Genomic DNA, 13,001 nt, shown 5'->3' with positions numbered 1-13,001 from the left:
CCAAGTACTGGAGTTCAAATGGTGGCATTTCACACGCACCCAGTAGGCCAAATGGGGATATGCTTTTTGGTCAGGGAAGCACTGGCTATTAATCAGACATCCTACAGAGGGTCCAGGCCTGTCTCTACTACCAGCTCTCAAATCCTTCCCCAATTCAGCTTCCCCATCTGAAAATTAGGCTGCCAAACTTGTTGCCTGGAGGTCATTCCAGTTCTCTGTGGGAGGAGGCGATCTGCCTGACGTGGCCGAGTGGGAAGGGTGAGCAGCCACCAGAGACAGAAGAAATGATCAGGGATGGAGGGGCCGAGGCAGTCCCTCCTGTCCTCTGAACCACAGCAAGCTGCAGCTGGGACCCTGCCCAAGAGTCTGGGAACATTTAGCCACTACAGCGAGGAGACAGGGAAGGAGTTGTGGAGGCCGCGGGAGAGATTTAGATCAGCTTTTTATGGAGGTTGGAGAACCACAGGCTCGAGAACAAAGGACTCTCAGAATCACAGGCTTTTAAAACTCCTGGCATCTCAGATGGATCCACGGAATCTTAGCATTACAAGCCCTGAGCTCAAGGACCTCACAGACCATCTCGTTGAACCTCTCATAGTGCAGCCAGAAAAGTGAGCCCGGAGAAGGCCCACACCTCATCCTAGGTGGCACAGCACAATAAGCTGGGATGAGCTGTGGTGATCCAGAGGCAGGGACATGGACTCCATGTCCCACTGAGACTCTCCCCGAGGTGGGGTGGGGATCCTGGGCCACAGGATTAGAGGAAGGGGGGTGTTTGCAGGGGATCTGAGCAGATGGCAGCCCCTGGGGTTATGGACCAGAAATGGTGGTGCCCTCTGCTGGCTACCCTTAAATTCCAACATGGACGTCCAAAGCAAGAGGAAATGGCCCAGCTCAGATTGAAATTTCAAAACTCTGCACTTGGCTAACCCCCCAGCTGGCCAAGCTCTACCTCAGAAGGTGGGCTGTCCTCCTGTGTTTGTGCCTTAGCTCTAGGGGGAGGGTGGGCTTGGTTTAAGGAAAAACGGGGGTTGGGAGGCCAGGGTGGGGCTCAGCTTGGGGCAGGAGCTGAGCTGGGGCTGCTAGGCCTGAGAGCTGGGTTCTGTCTGCATTTAGGTCCAGACCCTGGCTTGGGTCTGGAATACCACTGGGGTTGGGCTTTGGTGTCACACAGTTAGGGGTCAAGTCCTAGTTCTGCCGTTGTCAGGTTGTATGGCCTTAAACTAGTGACCTCACCTCTCTGAGTGCAAGCTCACCTGCCCAGGGTGTTGTGAGGATCTGCTGAGACTCCATTTGGGGGATACCAGCTTATTCTAGGCTGCTGGGCTCAGAACCCCCATCTGCTCCCTCTGGTCCCCCACCCTCGGTGTTTGCCCTGTGTCTCTCCACAGCCCAGCATCTGGGCTCTGCCCCCATTTCTCCCTGAGGCCTGCACGTTGCCCCCTCCCCGTTCAGCCCTGCATCCTGCCCCTGACCCAGCCCCTTCACTTGCCTTTGCCAGGCAGGGCTCCTCATTGGCCATAATGGGCCCAAAATAGCACTTCCCCTTGCCACTTCCTGCAACCTGGCCTGTGGCTTAACGTCTGTGAAGACAGAAGAGAGACTTGGTGTTTGGCAGGCATGCAAAAGATGTGAAGAGCTCTCAGAGGTCACCTGGGTAAACTTTCTTCCTTTTCTGACCACAGGAAATCTTCCTGCCTGGTTCTCCTGTACACCCACCCCAGCCTCAATGCTGCCTTGCTGTGTGATGCTAGGTAAGTCTCTATCCCTTTCTGTGCCTCATCTTCCTTGTGAGGTAGATGTCTACCTAAACCCTGCTATTTGTCCCTAGCCCAAGGAAACACCTGGAGAACCCCCTTGGAGAGATGGCTTTTGGCCCTGACTCTCTCTTCTGAAGTCAGGACATCCTTCCCAGGGCTGGTCTGAGGAACAGACCAGATACCTCAAGAGTGACTGGATGTGTCTCTGGCTGCTCAGACTCTGTGTCCTGTTCTCCAGCCACCCCATGTGGCTGCCCTTCCTCTCTTCCATGAGGCACAGAGACCTGAGCAGACAGATCATATGTGAATCCAGGCTCTACTGCTTAGTAGGCAGGTGACCTTGAGGAAGGCTTTTAACCTCTCTGTACCTCAGTTTCCTCATCTGAAAAAGATGATAATGGTACCAACCTCCCAGGACCACTGAGGATTAAACCGGATGATCCATGCTCCTGGCTTGCAGCAAACAATAAATGGGAGCTGGGGTTATTGTTCTGTGACATTCAAGACCTAGAAGGGGATCCCAACTGAATTCTCTAGATTTAATTAAACAAATACTTATTGAGCACCTGCTGTGTGTCAGGCACTGCAGGTGGCCTGGGGATGGAGCAATGAACAAAACATCCCTCCCCGCTCCTGGAGCTCACGTTCTGGCTTCCCTGCCTTTTCTCCTTTCCCCTCTGCTCCAGCCGGGCCTACACCTTGGACCCCTTGCTCCAGGCTCCCCCACCCCTCCTTGCCTTGATTCAAGCTGTTCCTTCCCTCTCACATCAAACCCAGCGGGATCTTAGTTCCCCATCAGGGACTGACCCCGGGCCCGCAGCTGTGAAAGCGCAGAGTCCTAACCACTGGACCGCTGGCAAAGTCCCTGGCCGTGCCCTTTAAAGCAGTGGTTCTCCACCGCACTAGCAAAACTAAACCATGGTGTCAGAAGCCAGGGTGGTAGTTACCCTAGAAGGGGAGACTGGGAGGGAGCACGCGGGGAGCTTTTGCATGGTGGAACGTTCTCTTTTTTGGCCGCACCGCGAGGCATGTGGGATTTTAGTTCCCTGACTAGGGAACGAACCCGATACCCCTGCTGCAATGGAAGCGCGGAGTCTTAACTGCTCGACCGCCAGGGAAGTCCCAGAAGGTTCTATTTCTTGATCTGGGTGTGTTTATGAAAACTTACCTAGCTGCCCACTAACGACTTGAGTACCTTTCTGTACAAATGTTATACTTCAACTGTTTTCCTGAAAAAAATTACTGACACCTGGGTCCCACTCTCAGCATTCTGATTTAATTGGTCTGGAATGTGGCCTGGGCCCCTCAGGTGATTAGAATGTACAGCCAAGATTGAGGAGGACTGCTTTAGAGGAGCTGGTTCTTCCAGGCTCTCCCCTGGGCTGGCTGCCTAACAACTGTGCGTCCCAGGACCTCCCTGCCCACAGCTGACCTGCTCAGGGCTGTGCACCTCTCTCTCCACAGGCTGCCCAATGCCCTGGGATGTGACCTCCTAAGAACAGTGGGCTGGGCTGGGCCCATTCCTACCAAGGCACTTGAGGAAAAATGATGAGGATTCAGCCTTGGGTAACCAGCGCTTAAAGTGAAGTCTATCCAGAGGCGGAAGAGGGCCTAAGGCAGCAGAAGTTGCGAAGCAGAGAGAACGGCAGCTGGCTGGCGGCGAGGCAGGGACCAGAGACTCAAGGTGGAGAGGCCAGGGGTCTTGAGATGGAGCAGCAATAGCTGGGCCACTGTACTGAGAGCTATTTGCTTCCAGTTCATGTCTCCACTAATTAGCTCCCCTTTTATTTCTGGGCAGAATGAATCTCTTCCTTGCAATCCAAAGACCTGTGCACACCAAGCAAGAGTCCCGTGGGAGAAAGGATTGTCAGCCCCGACTTACAGATGAGGAAATGGGGACTCAGAGGGGATATAGTTCATCCAAAGTCCCATGGCTAGTTAGTGGCAAAATTGAGGTTTCTGTTCAGCTTCAAAGCCTGTGCTCCTTCTATGCTTTGTTTCATAAATTCTACATGAATGTGGCTTTCTACTCTGTATCTGTGTTTTCTGTAATGCCCTCCTCCAGACTGTCCCAGTAGTGATGCTGCGAGGAGATATTTCATGCATGTCCCATGGCATCAGGGGCCTGGCAGACCCGAGATATGTGTACACCAGTGTGCAAAGCATAAGCCTGCACTGCCCCTTAGCAACTGATTTCTGTAAAGTCTTAATCGTTTAGGTTGGAAAATGTTGAAACGTGTTCAAGAGAACTGAGGCACAATTTGTCCTTTTCTTGAAGTCATCCCCTTGCACCTTGCCAGTGTACCCTGGTGGGAAGGGCTCTCTGCCCCTGCAAAGAATGGCCCCATGTTGTTGGCCTTTACATCCTTGTGTCTGCATTTAATGACCAGAAATCAGACAGACTTGGATTCTACCCCTGCTCACCTTGGCCTCCGTCAGATTCCGAGCCTCATGAAGCTTTGCTGGAGAGCACCGATTCCTGGAGTTGTAGACAGGCTCACATTCGCCTCGTTTTTCCCTTACAGCATGTGTCAGCTTCAGATTCCCAAGCCTTACCAAAGACCCACTGACTCAGGAGCTAGGGGGAGCCTGGGAATGTGTATTTAGATTAAGTATAATAATTTATGTATTATGCTTTGTGTTTACAATGTAACCTGTAAGGGATTCTAACATGCAGCCCTGGTTATAAAGCATCTGACTAGCACAACTCTTGGTTTTCCTGACGAGGAAGCTGCAGCCCAGACAGAGGCGGTGACCTGCCTGGGAAAGCACAGCAAGTCAGTGGCCGCCTTGCCATCTCTGCACTCTTCTGGGTCTCTGAGTCCCACCTCTGCCCAAATGGGGGGGTGTTGGGAGGCCCACGCAGCTAGGGAGCCCTGAGGTTGCTGGCAGGAGGCCTCCACGGCTGCCGATGGGGACCAGTCATTTGGTGTTTCTATTTATTGACTCTTTAAACTTCATCATCCAAGGGAAGTTAATACATGACTGGTAGCAAGAGAAACATAGTCTAAGACCGCAATGACCCACCCACCCCAAACAAAAACAGAACCAAACAGAACAAAAACAAACCCCAACTGACACCAGAACTTTGGAGCTGCAGCTGAAGAAGCACGGGGGCTGGGGTCAGACTGGCTCCTGCAGTTGGGGGGCAGGGGAGAGGCTGCCCTCCATGGTAGCCTTCCCAGCCGAAGAGGCCATGTCCAGCCCCTCAGCTTTGGGCATCCTTCCTGGAAGGGCTGCCCCTGGCAGGAGAGGGTGTGAAGAGAGGGAGTCAGTGGTCAGAGTGAGGGGGCTCCTAGGTCCACCCTCCCAAGGTGACCATATGTGCCAGTGCATGAGACACAGGGGCTGGGGGGCAACTGTGAGGAGAGCGAGGGCCCTTTCCCTGCTCAGGCCAGGAGAGAGCCCTGGCCAAGGCCCAGTCAGTGTTCCCAAATTCAGAAACCACTAAGGCACTGCCAACAAGCAAGGAAATGCCAAGGCCTGGGGGAGCCCCCCCGGATGGGAGTCACTGTCTCCCGTAGTCATCACCTTGTTCTGGATGACTGAGGGGACTTGGCCCTTTTCTCTGGATACTGGAGGGCAGCCCAGTCAGGACGAGGCCGTGGAAAGTGTATGTTAAGAGGCAGTGTTTTAGTGCCCCGAACATGCAGTGTGTGTGTGTGCGTACATAATGAGAGGGGGACTGGTCCCTCCAAGAAGGCTGGTTAGGGTCCCAGGGTGGTTCCTAGGGCAGGAATAGCGTTTCTTTTTCTTTTGTCATTTTCTCAAATCACTCCCTGCCCCAGGTCACTGCATAAATAAGTGCTTGGGAAGATACACATCTAAAAAGAAACATAAATACTGTACATGGGAAAGGATTCCATCCCCTAGCCCTCCCACTGCCCCCAGAAAACCCTCCAAATATTGCACATGGCCCTCCCCAGCCCTGTGGGGCCCAGGCCCAGCCGTGTCTTTGGTAGAAGCTCCAGGGACAGAGGTCCTGGGCAGCTCACGTGCCCCCCTCCCCATCCCCATCATGACTGGGAGCACCGGAGCAGCCAGAGAGAGGGCCGGGAAAGGCCCTGGCCCGGCTGGCCCACAGGTGCTCCATCAGGAATGCTTCCACGAGGATGGGAGGCGGCCCGTGCAGGCAGGGGCGTGGCCCTGGTCAGACACTCCTGGTCAGGGTCTGCCTGTGGGCTTAGAAGAGGCAAGCAGGCGGAGGGCAGGAGGGTGGGCAAGTCCTGGGCCACCATGGACAAGGTCACACCCTCCACAGGAGGAGGTGGTTTGTGCTGTCGTCCCGGCCCACAGTCTCACTGCTGCCGCTGCCCCCACTGCTGAGTCGGAAGTCCTCGTAGCCGTCGCCTCCACTGATAACCAGCATTTTAGGCCTGGCCGAGGCAGGGCCTCGGTGCCGAGGGGAGTCCCGATGCTCCAGTGAGGGCAGCTTCTCGGGGCCTGGGGGGCAGAGGGGAGGATCCGTTAGCCTGGAGATGACTGGGGGTGGCACCATCTCAACCTGTCTCTCTTCATACTCATTTCCCACTTCCAACAGCCCTTTCCCAGTTAGGCAACTTAAGTCTTCTCTGGACCCAGACAACTCCTGACCGAGGCTTCCCTGCTTCCTGATGCCACAGCTACTACCTCTTGGGAGTATGATTTCCTGTCCTGCCAAACAAGCCTTTGCTAACTGTGACCTCCTTCATGTACATTTCCTCATGTGTTTCACTTTCTAATCCTCAGGGTCCCTTTCCTAGCCTATCTGCCACTCTATTTCCTGCTCTGCACATCACTTCCTGACTACTTCCTGCCGTATACCTCATTTCCAGTCCTGTTTTATTTCCTGTTGTATATATCCCTTCCTGTGCCATATTCTAATTCTTAGCCTGCAGTTCACTCCCTCGTTCTCATGACATTCTCTGGACAGAATTTTATGCACACACACAGTATCCTAATAGATTTTATTTTGGGGTTTCTATAGCCTATTTCCTGTAATACATGCCACTTCCAGCTCTGTATTATATTTTTCCTTCCTCTTAACCTTCTTCTGGCAGGACAGTGGGGAGTCCTAAACCCAAAGCCGAGGCCCCTGGGTTGGGGTAGGGTGTGTAGACCCACCTGTGTCTGGGGGAGGTGGGGGGGTTGAGCAGAGCAGGTTGAAGCCATCTGGAAGCTGGACTGCGGCCAAGAAGCGGACGTGGCCAGTGTGTCCCTGGCCTAGGCCAGCAGGGCTGAGAGGCGCCCGAGGGCAGCTGACGGTACTGGGTGAGGTGGGCATGGTGAGCACGACGCCGGCACTGGTGCCCACCCACAGCAGCTCTTCACACACCAGCAGTGCTGTGATCCGTAGGCAGGCAGCCTTGTGCTGCCGGATGATGGCGTCTGAGCCTGGGGTGGGAGACAGACCAGTGCTCGGGCCGAGTCCTGGCCCTGGCTCAGCCTCCTCAATGCCAGGGACAGAAAGGCTCCAAGGGAAGGGGCAGTGGTAGACTGGGGTCAGTACCTGCCAGCATCCTGTGCACGGGAGGTGTGACATCTACCTCTGCCAGCTGCTCAAAGGTGTCTGGATGGTAGAGACACACATGGGCACTACCTTTCAGTGTCACCCACACGCCCAGGCTGGAGTCCACCATGCAAGCCACGCTGCGGCTGGAATCCTGCCCCACGGAGAATGTATGCTGGGGGGCGGGGGTAGAGAGCAGATGGGTGACTGACAGGCCTGCCTTTGCTGGCCCCTCCCTGCCTTGCGCTTCACCAGTGCCCATCCCTCCCTCCTTACAACTCACACCAAACCTCTCCAGAAAGCCCACCGGATTGACAGCAAAGGCAGCCTTGCTCCTTGGTCTGGATGATTAACCTTTCAAACCTTGGTTTCACTGGAGCCTCCCCACTGAAACCTCAGGAATTAAAATGGAAGTGCCTTTTCCCCATGAAATTTGAGTGAGTTAATGATCAGAGAAGTTCAAATCTTGAAGCGTTTTAAGAGCCATCACTGGCCTCACCCTGTACAGCTGGGGAACTGAAGTCTAGAAGGGAAAGGAACCTGCCCAAGAACATCAGCAAGTCAGTCACAAACCTGGGCCTGAACCCGGCTCTACGCCTCTACACTCCCAGCCTAGCCAACGATGGGGTAAGTGAAAGGGAAATCAAGGGAACTAGTTACCCCTGGATACTACCAGGCTGACAATCTCTAATGTATATATAAATCAAATCAGGACTAAAGGCCAGAGTAATGCTAAGGGATACTGACATGAGGAAGGACCTTTGTCCACCCCCCAAAGACCCCAATGCCTGAGTTGAGAAATGGGGTTGGGGACGGGGAGGAGGAATAAAGAATTCTAATGTACATGGGGCACTTACTGCAGCCCTCATCAGCTAGAAAGGAAATAAAGATTTGAGAAGAACAGGGGCTGGCCCAGATTCATACAGGGGTCAGGGGAAAGCCCTGACCTCTCAGCTGGATGCTTTTTTATGGCCCCGTGGTCTCATCTCCTCTCTCGTGGGCCTGGCTCATCCCAAGCACCAATTCCCCAACCCCGCCGCCATCCCCAGTACCTCCAGCTGAAGTGTGTCAGGACTCAGGACAAGGACTCGGTTCTGGCAGCCACACCACAGCCGCCCACCCACAGACACCATCTTGGTGATGGGGCTCCCTTGAGCACCCAGGGTCACCGATTTGAAGTTCTGGGGGTCCCAGAAATGGCCTGGAGTGGGAGTGGGGTAAAGAAAACAGCAAATTCAATCTAGTATTGCATTGAGCCTCACCCTCCCCTGAAATAAGGTGCTGATAACCTCATTTATCAATGAGGACACCAAAGCCCAGAGAAGAACTGGGAGTTACCCAAAGTCACACCTCTAGACCTGTGGCCCCAAGGCCCCAGCTCGCTCAAGAGGGAAATCCACTACCAGCAAGGGGCTCCAGGGGGGAGAGGGAAGGGTGGGCACTCACCTACTTCTCTTTGGTAGACCACGAGCTCTCCATTGGCCAGAGACACAAACACCTGGTTATTCAGATACCTAGGCAAGGAAAAGGAGTCATCAAGGGTTTCAAGAAGCCGAAGGAGATCACCTGGGCCCAAGGAATTGCAGATGGAATGGCTACGGTTCCTGAGAGACCACCTCCTCCCACCCCCTGTTCTCTAGGTGGTGGGCACCTGAGTCTAAGAAGAGATAGTGACTTGCACAAGGACACGGTGTGTGAAAGGCACAGTTGGCCTAGGGCAGGCCTCTGGCCACTGAAAGGAGGGGCCAGTACGGAAGGGGACCCGGGGGTGCAGAAGGAGGTCTGCAAGTGTAGCTGAGAAGGGTCTGAACCAGAAGAGCCATGCAGGGGCCTTACAGGATGCAGGTCACAGAGGCCGTGTGCTGGAGCTTCAAGCTGTTCCTGCGATCACGGATGCTGTCAGAGGACTGGTACACGTGGACACTGTGGATCAGTGGTGTGTACCTGTGACAAGTGCTTGGGCATACCAATCCCTGGAGTCACCCCTATTTGCCTCCACCAGGATCTCCTCCTGGCAGGTGCCCACCCAAGGTACCAAAATCCCACGGCCTCCCTGTGGGTTTCAGACCCTCCGGCAGCCCCGCTGGCAGTACCCTTGAGGTCTGAACCAAAGCCCTCCTACTTCTGCTTCAGAACACCATACAAGTTCTAAAACAGGGACCTCAGGTTCTGGCACCGCGACCCCGGCACCTCCCCTGTCCCTACCAGCCATCCTCAGTGCCCAGCCACACAGAGCTCTGGTAGGCCTCAGGGTCAACACTCAGCAGGTCCTCCAGGCTGCCACGGGTGAAGGAGCCACGGCTGGACCGGCGAAGGGCTCTCCCATCCATTGGGCTGGTGCCGCAGGGACTGCCAGGCCCGAAGGAGCCGGACAGTGGTAGGAAGCCAGGCTCCTGCTCCTCCTCCGAACTGGTGGTCTCTGCTGTGGCCTCCTTGGAGCTCGGGGTCTCCTCATCTGAGAAAAGACAAAGGTCTCTTTCTCCATTCCCCTCTGCCAGGCGCAAGACCTGGTATCTTTCTAGGCCTTAATCTTCCCTCGATGCACCCTTCTGGGCCGTGCCCCGCCTCAGGGCCTCCCACCATTGTTCTCCCCACACCCCCAAACCTCTGCATCAGCTCAGCCCTTGTTACCTTGCTGACTGACAGCTCCGTGCTACAGGCTCCTAGTCCTAGCCTGGCCCCCTCCAATCCACCACCACGGACAGAGGGACCAAGCACTCCACCCCTCCTATTGCATCCTCCTCAACTGGACATTCCAGGGTCCTCAGGATCCAGCCGGACTATCCCATGCTCTCTGGATCCTTGGTGTCATAGCCGCTGCCCCCAGTGCTCCCTGTGCTAACATCCTAAGGCTTGATTCCATGCCTTTGCCTATGCCCATCCCTACTCACCCATCACTAACAGCTGGGCTGCCCCCTGCTCTGGGCAGTCCACCCTGCCTGACAGCCCCAGCTGGATACTCACTGCCAAAGCTAGAGGAGATGGTGGACCGGCTGGCCTGGCTCTGCAGGGTCCCTGAGGGGCTGGGCGAAGACTCGTCGTCAGAGTCACTGTCAAAGGGCACCAACTCCGGGCGGGGGTCACCCTCTGGGGGGCCTGGTGCCATCTCCAGGCCCGAGCCCGCAATGGAAATGTGCAGGCAGGGCTGGGGCCCCGGCTCGGCCAGCGTCGCCGCTTCCTCGTCTGCCGCCTCGACGTCCAGTTCCGGCCCGGTGGGCTCGGGTGCCGTCTCTGGGGGGTTCCTCAGAGACGCAGTCCGCCCCCTGCGAGACGAAGCGTGGGGACGAGAGCTGCTAGTAGCCAGGTTCTGCCACGCTCGCCGGCGTGCCCTCCAGGCCCCGCCCACATTCCCAGGACACGCCCACACAACGTCAGAGCGGCCGCAGTGTGTGTTGGGGACGGGGACCCCGTCCCCAGGCCCCGGCCAGCCCGCGCCTCACCTGTGGCACCGGCGCTGCAGGCCTGGCACGGCCCCGATGCAGAGGATGCGGGCGGAGCAGACGGCGATGCAGGCCTCCACGTCAGGCTCGGCGCGCAGGCTCAGCAGGCACACCTGGCCCACGTAGCCGTCGCTGTTGCACACCCACACCTCGGGCGTGGGCTCCGGGCAGCTGCTCAGGGTCGGGGCTGCGCATGAGAACTGCAGAAAGCGCCAAAGGATGGGGGAAGATGAATGAAGGAACTGCTGCCAACTCCACACTGCGCTCCAGGCCCTCGTGGGTGTGTATGGACTTTCAACACACCCTATGCATACACGTGCACACACAGAGCACACATGACACTCTTTACACATCAAATGCACAAATCCCTCTGTGATTTAGGTATCATATATTCATATACGTGTGTACACATATATCTACTCCAAGTATGATCACACATACATGTATGTGTGTAACAAATGTGAAAAACGGTAACTTTTGTCCATATGTATGCAGACTTATACGAGCACATAAATGAGACACTTTCACATCGGTGGTATAGTTCTGTTCACATGCACAGATACATACGTGCACGAATGTACCCATATACATGGGACACATATGCACCGTCCATGTGCTTGTGCAGAGAGCTGTACAAAGACACAGGGAGCCATTGCAATGTTCAAGACATGTACATGATGCTGTACACAGAACAAAAACACACGAACACACGCTGGCTTAGACTACATGCCCCCACCTACCCAGGTGCATACACACACCTGCATGCCACTGCGGGTTTTCATGATGGGAATGGCCTTCAGGAACTCAGGGTCTAGACAGCTTTTGCTGGAGGCTGTAGTGGAGATGGACAGACATACACTACTTAGCACCCACCTCACCCTGGTCCTGACCTTGCCCGTCTCCCTTCCTCTCCTGCCTCTCAGGGTCTCTCCAGGGAGAATGAGGTGGCTGTGGGTTATGTCCTACTTGCCCTTGGCCTCAATTTTCCCATCTGTACAATGAAAGAGGTAGACCCAGAGGTCTCTAAGGATTTTCTATGAACCCCAATCAACGGCTTTCCCTGATCCAGGCCTGCTCTGTGTGTGTGTGTGTGTGTGTCCTGGCCATCCACTCCCACAATAGGGCCCCTGCCCTAAGCTGACCTTATCCACAGAATCCCTGCCAAGGAGGCCCTGGGGAAGTCCTATATTTCTCTACAGAAGTCTAAGTCCACCCTCCCACCGGCAGGGACTGGAACACAGGACATGGCAGTCTTGGGATTTCTGGGTCCTGATGTCACAGACAGCTGCAAGGAGGTTGTCACAGCTGTCACAGACAACTGCCTGGAGGTTCTAGGAGGAGGGCACTGGCCCGGGCCCTGGCTTACCCAGTTTCCTCTTGGCCTCATCAAAGGCCTGCTCGAAGCCAAGGCGGGCATCAGGGTGAGGGAACTCAAAGATGAATGAGTCGGTGCCCTCGGGCCTTGTGGTGCACAGCTCCAGCTTGGTAGGAGGGAAGGAAAGCGCATAGCACAGCGCCTGCTTCTCCGACAAGTCCCGGTGCATGGCAGCCGAGAGGTCCCGCAGTGCATCATCCAGGCTCTGCAGGGATGCGGGCCCAGGCCTCAGGGCCTCACTTCTCCCCACAGCCTGACCCTGCCCTGGGGATGGGACTGGGGATCTGCCTTTTCCCTCAGACAGAAAACGGGACTCTGTTTCCCCCGAGACCACGAGGTAGCCTGGATCCCTCCCATAGACAGGATGGGCCCTCTCTCCTCCCTCAGCTAGGGATGGAGCTGTGTCTCCACCCTCAGGCCTGGAACACATGACTTCCTTCAGATGGGGTGAGGCTGTATTTTCCCCCTCAGGTAACTGACAGCGATGTCCTCTCCCTCAGGCAAATGACAAGGCTGTTATTTCTGCTTCAGACTGGGTTAGGGAATCTCAGGCAGAAGGCGCAGACCTGGTGGGGGAAACCGAGGCTCTCAGAGAGCTTGCTCATCTGGCCCAGGGTGGTCAGGTCCTCGTCCAGGCGGCTGATAGCTTTCTGGATGTTCTCTCGATTGGCGGCTTGGGATGCCCCTAGTGGGGACAGAGGAAGGCCATGGGCAGATCCAGACACAGACAAGGTCAGGCTTGGACAGACACTCCTCCTCTCCCCTCCCCTCCCAACTTGCAGTTGGGTGCAGGGAACAGCCTGACTAACTGATAGCTTGTAAACCACAAGACCTCAGGTTAACATTAACCCCAAAGTTAATGGACAGCTTGGACAGAACCTCCAGGCCCAAGAGCAGGGGACTGGGCCTGATTCACAGCCACCTGGCACAAGGTGTCG

At 55.6% G+C, this 13,001-nt stretch overlaps 1 protein-coding gene across 2 annotated transcripts in view; it reads right to left on the bottom strand.

The window, feature by feature from the left end:
* Positions 1 to 4,685: 4,685 nt before the first annotated feature.
* Positions 4,686 to 13,001, bottom strand: part of ARHGEF17 (Rho guanine nucleotide exchange factor 17) — a 57,910-nt gene continuing 49,594 nt past the window's right edge. For both annotated transcript variants that reach the window (XM_081239101.1, XM_081239100.1), the window contains 12 exons: positions 12,630 to 12,748; positions 12,055 to 12,268; positions 11,447 to 11,520; positions 10,689 to 10,888; positions 10,213 to 10,511; positions 9,454 to 9,703; positions 9,085 to 9,171; positions 8,695 to 8,762; positions 8,301 to 8,449; positions 7,249 to 7,423; positions 6,864 to 7,133; positions 4,686 to 6,203 (listed from right to left, as the gene is read on the bottom strand). In XM_081239101.1, the coding sequence (XP_081095227.1) occupies positions 6,007 to 6,203; positions 6,864 to 7,133; positions 7,249 to 7,423; positions 8,301 to 8,449; positions 8,695 to 8,762; positions 9,085 to 9,171; positions 9,454 to 9,703; positions 10,213 to 10,511; positions 10,689 to 10,888; positions 11,447 to 11,520; positions 12,055 to 12,268; positions 12,630 to 12,748 (2,102 nt within the window). In that variant the 3' untranslated portion in view covers positions 4,686 to 6,006. The remainder of the gene's footprint in view (positions 6,204 to 6,863; positions 7,134 to 7,248; positions 7,424 to 8,300; positions 8,450 to 8,694; positions 8,763 to 9,084; positions 9,172 to 9,453; positions 9,704 to 10,212; positions 10,512 to 10,688; positions 10,889 to 11,446; positions 11,521 to 12,054; positions 12,269 to 12,629; positions 12,749 to 13,001) is intronic.

This window comes from Mesoplodon bidens (assembly GCF_964165515.1).
Source record: "Mesoplodon bidens genome assembly, chromosome: 7".
In the NCBI taxonomy this organism is placed as follows: domain Eukaryota; kingdom Metazoa; phylum Chordata; class Mammalia; order Artiodactyla; family Ziphiidae; genus Mesoplodon; species Mesoplodon bidens.
This window is presented reverse-complemented; position numbering and strand designations above follow the sequence as displayed.